The sequence below is a fragment of the Eleutherodactylus coqui genome, chromosome 1 (assembly GCF_035609145.1).
Source record: "Eleutherodactylus coqui strain aEleCoq1 chromosome 1, aEleCoq1.hap1, whole genome shotgun sequence".
In the NCBI taxonomy this organism is placed as follows: Eukaryota; Metazoa; Chordata; class Amphibia; order Anura; family Eleutherodactylidae; genus Eleutherodactylus; species Eleutherodactylus coqui.
This window is the reverse complement of record NC_089837.1, coordinates 167,468,085-167,486,618: the sequence shown is the minus strand read 5'-3', so window position 1 is coordinate 167,486,618 and position 18,534 is coordinate 167,468,085. Positions and strand designations below refer to the sequence as shown.

Genomic DNA, 18,534 nt, shown 5'->3' with positions numbered 1-18,534 from the left:
AAATATTAGTCCATTTTGGCACAAAACCTTCAGGCCTCTGCTAAAAAGCTGAAGAGGAATTTCACCTTTCAGCACAACAGTGACCCCAAGCATACCTCCAAGTCAACAAAAGAATGGCTTCATCAGAAGATGATCAAAGTTTTAGAATGGCTAGGAGCCCAGACCTGAATGCCATTGAAAATCTGTGGGTTGACCTGAAGAGAGAGGTACACACAAGATGCCCTTGCAACTTGACAGATTGAGCGCTTTTGCAAGGAAGAGTGGGCAAAGATTGCCAAGTCCAGATGTGCCAGGCTGATAGACACCTACCTGAATGTTGTCTTAAAGATAAAGGGTACATTAACAAAATATTACTTTTAGGGTGTGCATATTTATGCAACCACTTTATTTTAGTTTTTCCCCCACCCTAAAAGATATGTTTGCTTTCCAATGGAATTGTACAGATGAGTCACACTGAATGTAAAAATGAACCCGAAATTATTAATCTTTGTCAGATTTTCTAACTTGACAAAAACATGGCATTTTAACAGGGATAGGTAGACTTTTTATATCCACTTGTAACCAAAGAAGACAGACAGACAATTATAACCCTTAGAAGTGTATGTATGTCCTACAGAGTAAAGTGCCAAGAAAGCCAAGGTGGCAGTCAGTACAGTTTATATACCATTAAAAGGCACTTGGAAGCTCAGACATGAAGAAGTCTGGAAGACCAAAGGCCACTGCAAAACCAGATGACAAGTTTTTGATCAAAAATTTGTGTGATCAGCAACTAAAGGCACAAAATCTTCAAGTACTGCTTGATGTAGCAAAAATAAACAAGTTTCCATTTAAGCTGTGAAGAGAATATTTCTATCTGCAGGTTTGACGGGTAGAGCAACAGTAGGAAAGCAACTGCCAAGATTGCAAAATAAAAAGGACTTGCCTGGGCCAAGCACCTCCAGTGGACTACTGAAAAATGGAAAAAAGTCTTATACACTGATGAATCAAAACTTGACATCTTTGGTACATCACACCAAGTTTTTGTACGCCGTTGAGAAGATGACAGGATGGTTCCCGAGTGTGTGACACTGTCAAACATTGAGGAGGAAGAGTGATGGTCTGAGGCTCTTTTACTGGATCCAGAGTTGGAAACTTGCACAGGTTGACTGGCACACTGGACAAAAAGGGCTACCACAGCATTTTAATACACCATGCCATAACCTCTGGTGTATGCCTAGTTGTTCAGGGGTTCATATTACAGCAAGACAATGATCCAAAACATACTTCTAGGTTATGTCAGAACTACTTAGAAGACAAGAAGAAGCTGGTGGGCTTCAAAGAATGGAATGGCCTGCAGAGTCTCCAAACTTCATCCCAAACAAAAGTTCAATGGGGTTTAACTAGACAAAAGGGTGAAAGCAAACCAACCTACAAGTGCAGCACATTTGTGGGAACTTCTGCAACAATACTGAGAAGAAATTTCTGAACAATATCTGAATAAGCTGGTTCGTCTCTACATCAAATTGTGGCAGGAACTCAAAGAGGATGCAATATCCATAGGTCAAATTTGAAGACAATGGTTAAAAAAAATGAAAAAGTGTATTGCCGCAGTGGAAGTGGGGCACCGAAACGAATGTCACAATGAACAGATTGACACATCTGACATCATACAGTAATGACTCAACAATCCACAACTATAGACATTTTACGGAGTGCACAAACAAATTTGGATGCTCTAACATTCACAATGTAAGTTTCTCAAAGATTCACTTGGAAGCTTCAATACAATTACTTTTAAAAAAGTACCTGGGGGATTAGGGAGTATAACCCCCATGTCAATTAAATCTTCCTCAGCCTTCTGAAGTGGCTGTCTATCAGCTTCTGGAGCGTCATCACCACTCTCAAAATCAAATTTCTCTCCTGCATCCTCATCTTCCTCATTCTCAGCATTTTCAAAGACTGAAACATAAATAAAAGCAGTAATTTTTACTTACAGTTTCATGAGGAGAAAAACGTTAACAGGTTAAAGGGGTTATACCAGGACCACAAGTTGTCCTCTATCCACAGGACAGGGGGATAACTTACTGATCGGTGTGGGTCTTACCGACGATCCTGAGAAAGGTGGTCCTCTCTCTCTCCCCAATCCTCTTCACTGTGGGCTTACTGCACTCGCTCGCAGTGGGGAGAAGTCTGAATAGAGTGCTGGTCACACAGGTGAGCGGACGCTCCATTCATTTTCAATGGGACTACCAAAGGTAGCCGAGCAGCGAACCGCTCAGTATTTACTTCAGCACCATTGAAATGAATGGAGCATCAGCAGCACATGCTCGGCCAGCGCTCCATCCATTCGGAAATCAAAGTGAGGGTAAGGCCGCCTGCACACGGGCGGAAATCCTGCGGCGGTATTTCCCGCGGGATTTCCGCCACTGAAAGTTTGCATAGGAGTGCATTACAATACGCACTCCTATGCAGACGGCCGCGGTTTGGCCGCGCGAAATCTCGCGCGGCAAACAAACCGCGGCATGTCCTATTTTTGTGCGGGGCTCACACTCACCCGGCCGCCGGCTCCGGTCTGCGCATGCGCCGGCTGCGGCGCAGCCGGCACATGAAAGAGCCGGGGCCGCCAGGCGCGGGTGGGTACGCACTCGTCCCTGCAGGCTCTCGGGTCGGGTCCTGCGGCGAGAATTCTCGCTGCCGGATCCGACCCGCTCGTCTGCAGGCGGCCTAAGAAGTAACCCTGCAGTGACATTCCGACAGCTGTTCTCAAAACCGGTGGAGGTCTCAGCAGTGAGACCCCCATCCATCAGCACGTTATCCTATGGATAATGGAAAATTTGTGATCCTGGTACGTCTCCTATAAAATAAAAAGATTGTAGACAATGAAACAGATGTAGAAAAATGTAACCAAATGCTGATAGCTTGCAGCAGCATGTCATCTTATCCCAACACAGCTATCCATTAAAAAGTTATTGAAAAGGAAAGAAATAGACCAGTTTCTAATAACATAGTCCCTTTTACCCCTTCCCGTTGAGTGGGGACACAGATTTTACACGTTGGGTATTACTGCATGGACTGGACTCATAAGCTGGGCCAGCTACATTCAGAAAAAGGCACAGTCACATGGATTTTGGTGAGGATTTACTCCGCGATGTGTGATCATACCCTAACGTTTTAGAATTCAGTGTGCTCAAAAATCCTCAAAAAGTAGTCAACAAATGATCACACTGCAGAGGAATTCTAGATGGTTTTATCAACCCTTATACCTGGTTTCTTGGAGGCAGAAATGGCAGTACGTGTTCTCTGTTAGCAGACAATTGCTGCATATGCAACATTTATGATCACAGGACTTCTGCTCATCTCAGTCTATGTGAGTATCATCAATCGTGTAACATATTTGAATTAAAAATCTTTTTTGTTTTACAACTGAAAATCAAGTTTGAAGTACCTCGCCACTAGGAGTCTCCCTTTCAGCACCTTTGCAATCATTGCCTGTCATTAGGCATTTGACCTCTCTAGTAACAGGGACATGGGGACACTGCTAGTTACTACATGCAACAGAAGGGTAGGCATTCAGATGCTGCCTTGCTGTGACTGGAGCAGGGCTATGCAAGTCAGCATGGGATGTGTGGGAGAGGAGGTCCCGGCAAATATAGTTCTGGCAGAATGGCTGCTTAGGACACCTCCACCTGTAAGTGGATTGCAAATGGCAATGTCAAAGAAAAATGGGAAGCTCTACATGTAAAACTAGTTGACAGACCTCAAACTGGGTGCAAACAGCAGCCAACGAGAACCTGGGCTGCTTTTGAAAATACTTTAAAAACTCAGGTACGCTTTAATTCTAATTCTTCTGTAAAATATGCATGGTATAAATAATATGTCTATTACTATAAAGGGGTGAATTGTGAGGGCACATGTTTAATAAGTGACCTGGTAAGAAAGCAGGTCTGTTCTCTCAATCTAACTATTGTAGCAAATGAGTCATTTGCATTTATGCTGTGTGGGCCGCCATTTTACATAATCTTTCCTTTTCATGAAAGCATCAGAATGTGTCAAGCACCAGTGACAAGGGAGCTTTGATGGGAACAATTCATATTCTGTCCTCGGCTCTTTCCACCACACTGCCCCCTCAGCGATCCAGCAATTTCCCTTGTGCTAGTGCAAAATTAAAGAAGTCACAATGAGCCACCAGGAAGCGCCAAACTATCCCATGTAGTAATCTGCTCAAAAGAGGAATTTGACAAAAAGCACAAATCCATGCTATTCATATTATCCTTGCTCTTCAAGAAGGCTAAACCTGGAGCTAAATACATATACTGTATGTATGTTATGGCAGTTGTCATTTTGTCCCTTAGATGTCACATATAATATAGAATATGTCGCAATTAGAGATGAGCGAACGTACTCGGTAAGGCCGATTTCGCAATCGAGCATCGCGATTTTCGAGTACTTCACTACTCGGGTGAAAAGTACTCGGGGACGCTGTGTGGCGGGGCGTGGCGTGGTGGAGCGGGGGGTAGCTCTCTCTCTCCCCCTCTCCCCCCGACTCCCCTCTGCAACCCCCCGCTCACCCACAGCACCCCCGAGTACTTTTCACCCGAGTAGTGAAGTACTCGAAAATCACGGTGCTCGATTGCGAAATCGGCCTTACCGAGTATGTTCGCTCATCTCTAGTTGCAATACGAAATTAAGCAGGTTATCCAGGCAAAAGCTAATTTTGAAAAGCTGCTCAGCGTGATTGGAAGACATAATAGTCATCAGACTCACCTGATCCCTGCTGTTTCCGGTCACCCGCTGCTCTCCACCTCCTGCTGCAGCAGCAATGACATAAGGTCATGTGACCGCTCCAGTTCATCACGAATTGAGCAGATGACTGGCTGCAGCAGTCACATGTTCATGTTGTGGGTGACATCATTGTTGCAGCAGGAAGTAGAAAGTAGCGGGTAACTGGGCACCGCCTCAATGGGAGCAGCAGGAGATTAGGTGAGAGCCGAAAGTCTTATGTTCTTCCATCGTGCCGAGCAACTTTTTTGGCTGGATAATTTTTTTAAAAATCACCCTAATTACATTTTGTTAGTTTTCAAAGTTAAAAGAGGTTTCTGTAAAGAAATATCATTCTTTAAAAATTAAGCAGTGAATTAAAAAAAAAATGATAATAAGTTTCCATTGCAACCGAAAACCCCACCACGGCAGGAGGGGAGTGGTGGCACAAAAGGAAACAGAAAGAACCCACCCCACACGCCCTGTCAAGCCACTTAGAGGCTTACTGCCCCAGGGCTACCTGCCAGGATCAGGATAGACACTGCCACTGCAAGAGTCAACTGTATTTTACAGCAGTCACCTGATGCATACGCAGTGGACTCTGCCCCAAATCCGTTCCTTAGAAGCCCAGTGCACACCCACCAAGCATGTACGGCAGTTATCACAAAATATATGCAAATATATTAATTAAAGGTTTATGAAAGAAGTCATGGCCTTTATGTCCCTTTTGTAAAATAAAATTAATGAGTTTTTCGGTATTCTAGAAATAAAGCTTAATTACTAGATAAATCAAAAGTTCTACAACTTCTTCATATACTATGGGGGGAATTATAAACGTTTCATACACCACTGGAGAAAGATATGCCAAATGTGTTGAGTAGTTCGGAACATCTTGGGCTGTCTATGTGCCACAATCTGAAATCTATGCCAGCTATGAGTTGACGTGGATTTCCAATAGAATTTACACCAATTCTGGTGTAAATTATAGCAAATATATCCGCCTCGGAGACAAGCCTCCCGCACGGTTTTGAAAAGTGGAAAGAGCAGCGGAATAGGGCTAAAAAGTTGCATATTTTTGTTCAAGGTGTTCTTGCCCTAAATTTTGTGGCATAAAAAAGTCATATCAGTGGCGCTCGGCCTTTTATAAGTTCTCCCCCTCTGTGTTTAAAAGCCCTCATTTCAAGATATTAGCTTGCTGTGAGCACATGGCATAACATCAAGCTGAGAAGCCAAAAAGTGGATTCAAAAGATATTGGAAATATAAAGGAAGGACTTCTTCCTATTGGATCCACTTCTGGCTTTGACTAAAAAAAAAAAAAAACACATGAAAAACTGCCAGAAAAGTTTTGCAATGTGGTTATAAAGTGCAGCATAAATTAGAAGGCAGCATGTACTGTTGTCCATCATGCTATAGCACATATTAGTCTATTTTAGTTGGGTATAAACATAGTTTCTTGCTTCACCTTCAGGCGGTGGAGGAGGGAACTCCTCTAAATCAGGATTTTCCAGACTTCCCATCCTTCTAGTCTTATCTTCTCAGCATAACATGCCATCCTGAAATCACAGAAAGTAGTAGTTAAATATTGAATATAGTGATTAGATAGGCAGTGCTAATATGATTAGAACAGTTTTCACGTTCAACTGTAATCATGTTACAGGCTGCAGAAAGTAAAGCTAGTTGAAAAAAAAGCTGAAAAACAAACCAGATTCTGCTCAGTTATAAGGAGGCCCCCGAGATACATTCGTGATGAAAGGGTAGTACAGAGCAAGATGTGAGGACCCAACTTGGAAAGACTTTGTGTAGCCCTCTCCCCATTTTTTTAAAGGGTGGAAAATGGAAAATAGCACAAGTAAAAAAATTAAGTTAACTCAAGCACCCAAAACAACAGTGATAGGCCTGTAGCTTACCACCGAGCTCCTGTATCCTCTAGGATGGAGGCCCTCAACCTTTTATACGTTGTGAGCCACATTAAAGTCAAATAAATGGGAAGAAATACAAAATCATGACATTTCAATTTGCACATGATATTCTCTGAGGATTAGTGGGAGGGGTCTAGTTTCTGTGCATGTTGTGTTCTATAGACTGTACACAGAGAGCTGCAGATCCTGCTCTCTAAATGTATTACAGACACAGACATAAGTAGTACAGTGTACAATAAGACTGAGGAGTGTTAATGTGATTTCAGTGGCTAAGGCCCAATTTCCATGTGCAGATTTTAATTATACAATCGGAGCGTGCCCCCCCCCCCCCCCCACACGGGAGATCCGCACCTTCTGTCGTCCATAGGGATGCATTAGCATCCGCACAGCAAGTAAAAGCATGCGGATGTGATTTTTTTTCCCGGCGTGCAGGTTGCACGCACAGGAAGAAGTCGCAGCATGCTCCATTTTCCTACAGATCCCGCAGCGATGGCTTCCACTGAAGTCAATGGAAGCCGTCCCTGCACTGGCACACCCGGGTCTATCACTGTGGAGGTGCCACGGATCCAAAAACAAAAAAGTGAGCACTGTGCATGCGGCAGGCACGTTATATGATGCTCCTGGAAGCATCCGCTGTGCTGAAGAAAAAAGATCCGTCTGGCTCCAAGGAGATCCGCGCTAGTCCCAAAGAGGTAAGAAAAATTATTTTCCTCTACATGGCTGCGGGCACACACAGATACCACTGCGGGATTCAGCAGTGGTATCCATGCATGCAAGTGGACATAAGGCCTTAAACACAGTATACAGTGACTCACTATTAGCCAGCAGATAGCATTTGTGTGAGTTTCTCCTTCCCTTCCCTCCTCCCTATACATTTCAAGGAGCAGGATAACTCCTCCCCCTCTTTCACATAATCCTGTCTCCTGTCAGTGATTTGACAGCAGGGAGTGGACAGCAAGTTAGGAGTAAAGAAGACCCCTGGTGGCCAGCACTTTAGAGGGATTTATCAGCACAAAATCATAATTTTAGGTAAAGTGAATAACAGTTTGCTAGTTATCACACTGCCTATCATATAAGCACACTTTAGAAAGTTAGTGACAATTTGAAGGAAGTCTACATCTACTTTTAGGCCTATTGTGTGCTAAAAGTAAGTGGCCGGGGATGTAAGTTTTATACTTACCTTCCCCAGGTTCCCCAGTGTAAGTGCTGGAAGCCACTGCTAAACGCATTAACTGGCGCTTCCAAGTAGTTTGCCCATTTTTAAATTACAGCGGGCGGACTACTTAGCTCATAGGGCTAAAAGCAGGTGACAGATTCCCTTTAATGAGGTCTCTGCTCAATGTCAGAGATGTATTAATAGTATCCGAAATGATGCAAGTTTTGGGATATGTCTAAGAATCCTGCACACATATTATACATTTGGCGCAACTACCCGGTTAGGCATCTACTTCTTCCTTACACTATTAATGGCTGGTGGATATGTACAGTATATCAGTAATCAGCAGCAATTAATCACATGTTTAGCACATTATACTACTCCTCCTATAAGTATCTATTCGGCTTTTCAGAACGGTCTAGTAGGAGGTAATTTGGCACCATATACTCCATGTTTGGTTCAGTTTATGATAGAATTCTGGGACAATCTGCTTTGTAAATCTGAAAAGTGAGAACACCAGAGTTTCACCAACTGTGAGATTGTAGAGCCTTGAGGCTCGTCCACAAAGAGCTCTTTACATCCTGAAACAAGACATAGGATGCTGCGTCTGAACATTACAATGATTGTAGCAGCCAATAAACACTGAAGACTCACTTGCAGATATAACAAAGGGCAAGTCTGTGTATAGAAAGCGGCTCTGGACCTTTGACATTTTCTTCAATGCCCCTTAACGGTCTGGCAGCTGTGTGTCAGGAATTCTCCTAAAGGGTTAATATGAGAGAATTTCCACTACTACTACAGATAAGTGACTAGTGGGGCTGTGCACATTATTACCCCTGGTCCCCGCCCCATGACCACCACAATATTGCTTGCAACACTGTCTGGTAGCGGAGGCGGTGTGACAGCTCAGACGTGGGCCGCCTCTCCTTGTTCTGGCAGGTCCAGGACTCCGTGTGTATGTGTCCACTGAGATCACCGGCACATGCATACGAAAGGGGTCACGGCAACTCACGAGGCCCTGCAGCAAAACTCAGAATTGACCCACCCTCCTCCTTCTACCAAAAAGGTACATAAATGATATGTATGATAACTTTTATACCACTGCAGCCGCTCAGCTCTAGAATACCTCTATATAATAATATTCGAATATCAGTTCTACACCTTGCTACTGATTAATGCAGTTACCTCCAGTGATTACGTGTGGCATCTCAGACAGTTGAGCGTTTTCACCTTTGTTCTCTATCAGGGCCTAGAATGCCATGAAGAATTAGTTGTAAGGCTCCCATCTGTGCCCCCCCCCCCACCCCCATTAATTGTAAGGCTTCCCTCTATGTCCGTCCCCCTTATTTGTAGTAAGGCTCACCTCTGGGGCCCCTCCGTTAGTTGTAAGGCTTCCCTCTATGTCCGTCCCCCCATTTGTTGTAAGGCTCCCCTCTGGGGCCCCTCCGTTAGTTGTAAGGCTTCCCTCTATGTCCGTCCCCCCATTTGTTGTAAGGCTCCCCTCTGGGGCCCCTCCGTTAGTTGTAAGGCTTCCCTCTATGTCCGTCCCCCCATTTGTTGTAAGGCTCCCCTCTGGGGCCCCTCCGTTAGTTGTAAGGCTTCCCTCTATGTCCGTCCCCGCATTAGTTGTAAGGCTCCACTCTGTGGCTCTACTCTTATAATGCCCACCACTCCCGTGGTCCAGTCCAGCAGCAAAAGCCGACATCTTCATCACATACTAGAACTATTAGTACTATTCAGGGGGTGGCACTGTGCTACACTATAAGGTGTCTTAAAAGTGTGGAATCACCCATGCAGAAAGAAATAGTTTGGAAAATGGTGATACAAATTTGTACACAAGCTGTGGGGGAAGGGAAGATCTGTTAGGCCATGTCACCAAAATGACTTGAATGCCGCCATCTTGGATTCAACTCTAATTTTTCCAGTGGGAAGGTAGTCATGCGATATAGCAGACTGGCAGAGAATTTCACCAGAAAAACAATGTCGTTCTTCATTTTAACATAACTTCATTTGTTCTCATGTTAACAGTGATGTTTCTTCAATACAGGCAATGACAGCATTATCTGAAGTTGATGTGTCGCCCATTCTGATTCCTCATTATGTACACTCAGTGTATTTTCTTCATTACAGACAATATGAACATTGGCATTATCTCAAGCAGAACATATTCAGATTGTCCTTACGTCAAGTGAAGGAAGCACACGTCAATGGAACGGCTTTCCAAATCCCAAAAGACAGGTTCAATCGCTGATAAACCAAAATCTGAAATGACCAAAACCTGTTACCGATGAGGCATCAGAAACTGCTGTTCTGGCCTCATTCAGCAAGAACCTACAACATGGCACTCGTTGTCTCTCTCTAGAATGAGGGGTTAGCTGAGCCTCCATACAGCTCATTTTGCCTACACATAAAAGGCATCCTTGCAAATTGCAGCCGCTGCAGCGCCTGACGGGGGACAACACAGTCCATCAGACAGAATTTGCAGAATGGGCGATACATTAACTATCATTCCCTGTATTGAAGAAACATCACTGTGTTAACATGAGAACAAATTATGTTAAAATGAAGCCCAACATTGTTTTTCTGGTGAAATTCTCTGCCAGTTTGACATATCACACAAACCTGGAAAAATTAAGAGTTGAATCCAAGATGGCAGCATTCAAAATGGCCATCTACTTTATTACATGGCCTAACAGGCTTCTCCCTTCCACTGAAACTTGTATGCAGAATTGGATAATCGTCTGCCAAGCAGTTTTCATTCTACATGTGTGTTTCCACACTTTTAAAGACAGCCACTAAACAATATAGTGTAGTCATGGTGGCAGGAACAGTCCTTCTGTCCAGCACCCAATCTACCAAGTACCTTGTCCCCTCTACAGCTGTATCCTTCCTGTGCCCCAATGGACGCTATTACAGGTGCTCCCACCCACCTTAGTGCTCTTCTTGCTCAGGAAATATGGGCTACAAATAAGGGGTGTGGCCTGAGAAACAAGGTGTGGCCTGTGGCCAGCGCGATTAACTCTCTCACTTCTCCCTGAAGTCTGCAAATATGCTATAAATAAGGAAGCGATTGCTTCACTTGCCTTAGAGATGTCATAAGACCTTAGATGAGGTTTTGAGGAGCAAACCCTGTACACCGAATACCAGAACCCCCGCAGTGCGGGGAATGAGCCGAGGGAACACCCTGTGATCAGATGTTGTGGAATATTCTAGTTGTTTTCCACAACATTATTAGAGGGGAGTAACCCTTTATTTGGAGAAGACCGCCAAAAAACGAAATTTAAGGCATTTCCAGAGAAAAGTAGGAAGATATAAAAGTGCTCCGTGTAACCATTTATGCTTTCACACTATGCTTTGGGAATCCAGAATCGGTTCAATCTTCCATGCAAAGACATGCACGGGGACATACCCAGAGGTCTGCCAGCTCCTGTCCCTGCCAGTCTATCACGGCATAGAGAAGCAGTGGACTGTGCCGCTGATCACCGGTGTATGCCATGCACTCAGTCATGAAGGACAAGAGGATACTACATGCAGATCATTCACGGCATCTACGCCCAGACGCGTCTTACCAACTTTTAATGAGTGTCTTCTAGAGTAATTTTTCTCCTTATCCTTTCTTAACTATGGAACAAACTTAGAAAACAGATGTTTCCCAAAATTACACATCGCACATCCCCACAGAGAAAAAAACCTGGAACAGGCTTCTCACAAGGAATGTGCTAAACAGATGCTTAAGGAGAAAGCTGTTCTCTCCCGAAGAAGGAGGCTGGATCTTCTAGGTCAGTGAAAAACTTCTCATTAGACTAGGTATTTCACAGCACGAATGTGTAGGCCCGTGATGACGAACCTATGACACGCGTGTCAGCAGTGACACGCGTAGCCATAGTCGCTGACACGCGGCCGCTCACCCCGTTAGTGAATACTGGCAGGGGCAGCAGCTCTACTAGCAGCGCTGATCCCGGCGCACACTGTGATGTCAGTGTGCAGCTGGGATCCTCCTTCCCTCTGCCCTGACGTCTCCTACTGTTGGTTCCGCGAGAGCGTCCAGGGGAGGAGGCGTCCAGTAGCACACTGACGTCACAGTGTGCGCCGGAGATCATCGCTGCTGGAGGGCACGGAGTTCAGAGGAAGAGTGGAGCTTCCAGGACGTGGAGAGGGTAAGTGCATGGGTCTCGGGGGGCACTGTCACTGCTGGGGGGGTACTATCATTGCTGGGGGCCGCTGTGGGGTCACTGTGACTGCTAAGGGCCGCTGTGAGGGGCACTATCACCGCTGGGGGTCACAGCTGGGGGCCGCTGTCACTGCTGGGGGGCACTGTGACTGCTATGGGCCACTGTGAGGGGCACTATCACCGCTGGGCGCCGCTGTGGGGGGCCACTGTCACCGCTGGGCGCCGCTGTGGGGGGGCCACTGTCACCGCTGGGCGCCGCTGTGGGGGGGCCACTGTCACCGCTGGGCGCCGCTGTGGGGGGGCCACTGTCACTGCTGGGCGCCGCTGTGGGGGGGCCACTGTCACTGCTGGGCGCCGCTGTGGGGGGGCCACTGTCACTGCTGGGCGCCGCTGTGGGGGGGCCACTGTCACTGCTGGGGACTCATCATTACTGAGATAAGTGAGGGGGAGGCTGGGAGAGGCGAGGCCTGTGCTATGGGTGTTTTGGGTTTATTAAATACAGTTTTATATATTACAATTATACACTTTTGTTATTTAAACTATAAATATTGCAAATTTATGTTTTTTTCTTGAAGTGACACACCACCCGAGTTATGCTCGTTTTTTTGGTGAATTTTGACACACCGAGCTTAAAAGGTTGCCCATCACTGGTGTAGGCGATCCTGACCATAGTACTGGGCTGCTGACCCTGCTGGTAATGGCTGGGCTGGAGCTGAGGGTTTGGGTGTATTCAGGGGGAGAACCAATATGGCTGTATGCCTATGTAGAGAGATACGTTACAGCCTTCTACCAAGAGGCCTCCTGACATGTACCATTGAGGAACAGCTCAAAATGTGCTATGAACAGGGCCTAGATCTGCTGAAGCCTTCGGGCCATCACTTATGCTCTACTGAAGACCCCCAAAGTCATAAAATCACCTGCACACAAAGCTGAAATGACATTCTGCAGTCATGAGAACTACACAACGCAGTACTACACTGCAGCTCAGTGGGTAAGGGTGCAGCAGATGGGACATGACTTAACCCTTTCCAATCCAATTTGTATCCTGGTTTTCCTAGGGGGCTTACTCTTTTTCTGACATTATACAAAGGCGCTAGCTGCTGGCTAAAGCCAGTACTGCATGAGGTGACACATTGGATAGGCTCCGACAGCAGAGAGGCTGGCAATATACAGTAAGAGAACCCCGACGGACGTCTTCCAACATCAGAGCTGTACAGCCTTAAACCATAATGTCTTCAGAGGTCAGACAGTGGATTGGAAAGGGGTAAACCAAACATGGCAACAAAAACAGTTTATATGCTTTGTAGATTTTTGGGTTCTCCCATCACGCTATATAAAAGGTGAATTGGTAGAATTGATATTAACAGACCCAGGATATAAATCTTAAATAGCGAGTCCTGAAAAAGAGGCAGACAGGAGAGCCCGAATATATGCAATTAAATATTAAGCAAGAAAACTGACTTTTAGGGACCTTTCACACGAAACGGAATATTCTAAAACAGTGCTGTGGAATATGCCCTCCTGCAAAATATTTAGCCCCAAATCTGCTAATATGCTGATTTGAATGTGGAATTGAAAGTGGCAGAGTTCCACCACTAGTCCTGCAGATTTTGGTGCAGAATTCCAGGACGGCATATTCTGTTACATTGTTGCAGAATATTCCATCCTACGTGAAGTAAACAAGTTCAGCAGAAATTTGTCACATACTTTAACAATGGATTGAGTTTGGCATTGTCCTATCGTACCGTGGAGCAGAAATGTTAACCATCACCAGCATTGTATAGGCTACAGACAATAGGCTCTGGTCGCCCCATTAAGGAACATGCACATAATTTAAGGGTATATAAAACCTTGCTGCTTAACTGTCTAACTTGTGTATGTTCAGCCCTGAGTGCATTGGGAGTGCGCTGTATTCCAACTGTGTGATTAAAGGGAGTCTGTCTCCCATTCTCCCCTCATCTATAAATCCTACCTACAGATGGGGGAAATAAAGACCAAACTATGCGAACCTTTATTCTAGTCCATTATCTGCCCCCCAAATCTCTGTGTGTAAATTGGAACCAAACCATCCAATGGGCAGATCCCTCCTTGGCACCAATGCAGATTCATCCCACTCCTTCCACAATAACCCTGTTTTCACCTGATTGATGTGTCCATCTCCCTCAGATTTGGTCAAGGTGTTTGATGTGGTTACAGATTTTACAATGACCAAATTGGAAACCATGACAAATTAGCGCAAAACCGTGCACAGTCTTACAAATCTGTTTTTTTGGTGCAGTGTCAAACGCACCTTAACCGCACTGGGCAGGGGAGAAGCCCCCCCTACATGATATACAAAACTCTGATAGGTGGTTGGAGAGCAAACTCCCGCTCTTAAGGTATGTTCACACCATGGATTTTTGCAGTGGATTCCTTATCAAATCCTGATCTTCTAAATATCCCATTAATTAAAATGGGAATCCGCTCCATGTAGACTACATGTAATCCATACGGCATTATGGGTACTCACAGAAGTGTACTCAGTTGTAAACATCAAAGAATCTGCTGGCACTAGCATGAGCGCCATGGCCCTTTCAATGAGCTGATCAATGGAAGGAGGTGGACACCCCGATCAGATATTGATGGCCTATCCAAAGGACAGATCATCAATTTTAAAAGGCTAGATAGCCCTGTAAAACTCCATCCTAGTTCTTTATGGAATTCTCTACTTAGAAGAATAACATCCGAGACGCAGCCGGGACTGGAAGCAAAAGTGCGATGTGAAAGTGGCCAGCAGAGTTCTCATCTGACTAGTTAATTACTACAAAATGTGTCATAACCAATCAGAGGCTTGATTCAAATCGTAACATTGAGTCCCAGCCAATGAGAGCTAAGCAAGGAGAGACGTGAGCCGCCCCCAATATAAAGGATTAGCATACAATACGGTGAGGTGGGCATTCACCTGAGGCATGTCTATACTTCTGCAGAAGACAAATGGGAACAAGAGGAAAACATTCCACTAGACTAACACACATTGATGCAATTTTAAGGGCTGTTTAAATTAATTCACATCCTTTTCTTTCTATTTTAAGTGCACAAATACAGAACAGACGTTTGGGGGGAAAATTTGGGAAACAGTAAACAAGGTCTCTTGGAGGAGACTTGGAGATGGATTGTATGTAGAGTACTTACATACCAACTGATCTCATGGTGCTCCCATACTGTATAATCCCAAATAGGGAGCATATGAAGATCCACACTATCCGAAATCAACTTTCATATATTTCACCCCTATACTAGTCTATGGAATACTCTATGATATCATCTGTTTCCATCATTAAGTTAAAGTAGCCGGAAAATTACATACATGCAAAATCTTGCCTGAACAAGCTATAAACTTGCACATCTCATACATTTTAGCCAGCTTAGGGATGTAATGTGGAAAATCCACCCTCTCCCTAGGGAACCTCACCCATCCAGACATTTCTGCTTGCTCAGATATTGTAGAATGGGACATGTTCACTGCATTTTTTCCAGATTATTTCTTTCTAGAACAGATATCGATAGTTCTTAATGTAGACTACACGGTGAAAGTGGGTGCCAAAAGTCCTAGACAGCGCAAATTATGCAAACTCAGTACACAAAGTTTAAAGGGCCACTATGGCGTGAACACATTTTTCCATCACTGCACCCCTTACCTGATTGCCTGTCATATTCTGGACATAGCCTAGAAATATTGCAGTTACTTCCATATAGGGCAACCTCTTGTCTGATGCTTCTCAGGCACCATCTTTATGTTGACATTTGTCCCTGCTTTCTCTTTCACTATTCTGCGCTATCAATCCCATGATGCATCAGCACATCACATCTAGAGACTGTACCATCTCTGCCAGCAGGGAGGACACTGTAATTATCACTACATTCTATAGTCACCTAAATAAGCTACAGACCACAAGTGTACAATTGGGATAGGGAGTTGTCATTTCCTTTATTATAACTGTGTGACATGAGCCTCTAATCACCAGCAGTAACTGTGATAGGAGTTGCTGTGACTCTCACTCAAGTACTCGTGTAATAGGGTCTATCACACTGACTTTTTGAGAGGAACACAACGTTAAGTGAATCTCAGGTGGTCACAATGAGATCACATGACCCACCTGAGGAAAAGGACTCCAGGAAGTTTCAGATAGAAAGGAATAACTAACCAAGGTAATATCGTGTTTCCCCCAAAATAAGACACTGTTTTATATTAAGTTTTGCCCCAAAAGAGGCACAGTGTCTTATTTTCGGGGTTGTATTAATACTTACCTAGGATGCACCGTCCCTCTCGCTGCTCTCCAGCTGCTCCGCCAGTCCTCGGTGTTGTCCTCAGCATTGACAGAGCATTCTCTTCTTGGTAACGTGGGTTACCAAGAGATTACTGCGATTGGCTGAGGACTGCAGCTGCAGCCAATCACAGTCGACGCTTGATGAGTCAATCACAGCCGACGCTTGATGGGCCAATCACAGCCATTCAATGAATAACATTATATAATATCTCTCTACAATCATTAATAGTGGGCTACCTCCCCATTATGACACTATATGAGCTGCAGTTAAAGCGACCCTCCAGTTTTGGGCCAAAATTCTGTCCTGGGTCTGAAGGGGTATCTTACCTGTATTTTATTTTCGCTTCCGGACCACTCCGTTAAGTTGGTTCGGTGCCTCTTTGTGGGTGGCCATGATGGCAACCGCTGTTTTCTAGTGATCTAACAGGCGCTGTGAATTGCTCTGTGATTAGCGAGCACTGATCATGTGAGCAATGCTGGCGGACGACAGAGCAGTCCTAACACTACCAATGCACTATAGAGGCTCTGCTAGTATAACGATGGTGGCCACTGTTTTGGCCACCTAAAAAACTAAACTAGTGATAAGAAGGGCCAGGAAGAGAAGATAAAGTACAAGTCTGATAACCCTGCATGCTTTGGTCCCAGGACAGAATTTGTCCCGAAGCCGGAGCAGCATTTAGAGATACACTTTACAGCCGCCTCGTGGGCTACAGACCAAATGGACAGGAGGGGACTCACTGACTTCTATAGGAGTGTTATAGATATGCTCTGTGACCCGTGGAGAGGACACTGTGCAGGGAGGGGGTGGAGATAAGCTGTGACCATCACGTATTGTGAATGGCTGAGCCTCTGCCATCTATATGGAGTCAGCTTTCATTGTAATCCTGCCTGTGATGATAATGAGATGACTGCTGAAAAGTGATAGATTTTAGGATTGTTTTTCAACATAGATTGTGACATGAAAAATAAAAAAAAAAGTTACCAAATCTTATTTAAAGGAGATGTCCCGAGGCAGCAAGTGGGTCTATACACTTCTGTATGGCCATAATAATGCACTTTGTAATGTACATTGTGCATTAATTATGAGCCATACAGAAGTTATAAAAAGTTTTTTACTTACCTGCTCCGTTGCTAGCGTCCTCGTCTCCATGGAGCCGACTAATTTTTGGCCTCCGATGGCCAAATTAGCCGCGCTTGCGCAGTCCGGGTCTTCTGCAGTCTTCTATGGGGCTCCGTGTAGCTCCGTGTAGCTCCGCCCCGTCACGTGCCGATTCCAGCCAATCAGGAGGCTGGAATCGGCAGTGGACCGCACAGAAGAGCTGCGGTCCACGGAGGAAGAGGCCATCTTCAGCGGTGAGTAGAGAAGTCACCGGAGCGCGGGGATTAAGGTAAGCGCTCCGGTGAGCTTTCTTTACCTCCCTGCATCGGGGTTGTCTCGCGCCGAACGGGGGGGGGGGTTGAAAAAAAAAAAAACCCGTTTCGGCGCGGGACAACCCCTTTAAAAACATGTTTAAAAATGTTTCACGGGATTAGAAAATAGAGTTAAAAGGGCTAAAAATGAATAAAAATTAAATACCTATTTTGGCTGCTCAACGAGGTTCGTGTGGCAGGCACTGGGGCTGCAGCGCTGGAGGAGCAGGCGGGCTAGGCGAGCATTCAATTGGTATTCATTATAAGCCCTATTAACTTTATTTTGAAGTCCTGGAAAACCTCTTTAATGTAGAAACTCGATTTCTACACTGGGTTATTTTCTGATGACACGTTTCCTTCACACAGTGTTTTGTGGCCTTTTTCCCAGTTTGTAAATCCCAGAAACATAATGATAGAATCCAAACATAGAAACATAAACAGAACACCATGAATTTCATGCATTTCTTTGGTGGCGTTTCCTTCATATGGACATTCATTCTTTTCAGGCATTTTATAGAACAGTCTATGAGAAAACAACTGCAGAATAAAAACATTGCAGACACCCAAAAGTACAAAACAAGAAACCCCACCAAACCCCCCCTTTTTATATGGATGGATTCAGCATTCAAGTCTAAAAAGTGAAGTTAACCAAAGCAATTTATATGGAAACCGCGTCTTCAGTCTGTGCCACCAACTGCGAATTATTCCTAGCTACAACCCTGCGGCTGGGGTAGCTGGGATCACCCCCTCTGGTGGGGGTCCGCACAACTCTGAACCCCGTGGACCCCGCACTTATCACCTACTCAGCAGATGGGGGATAGATGCTGCTGGCT

General features: G+C 44.9%; 1 protein-coding gene across 1 annotated transcript in view; it reads right to left on the bottom strand.

The window, feature by feature from the left end:
- The window catches only part of ARHGEF10 (Rho guanine nucleotide exchange factor 10), a 140,110-nt gene that overhangs the window by 105,164 nt on the left and 16,412 nt on the right, over positions 1 to 18,534 (bottom strand). The window contains exons 2-3 of the mRNA XM_066603570.1: positions 6,201 to 6,291; positions 1,786 to 1,938 (exon numbers count right to left, since the gene is read on the bottom strand). Of these exons, the coding sequence (XP_066459667.1) occupies positions 1,786 to 1,938; positions 6,201 to 6,255 (208 nt within the window). The 5' untranslated portion in view covers positions 6,256 to 6,291. The remainder of the gene's footprint in view (positions 1 to 1,785; positions 1,939 to 6,200; positions 6,292 to 18,534) is intronic.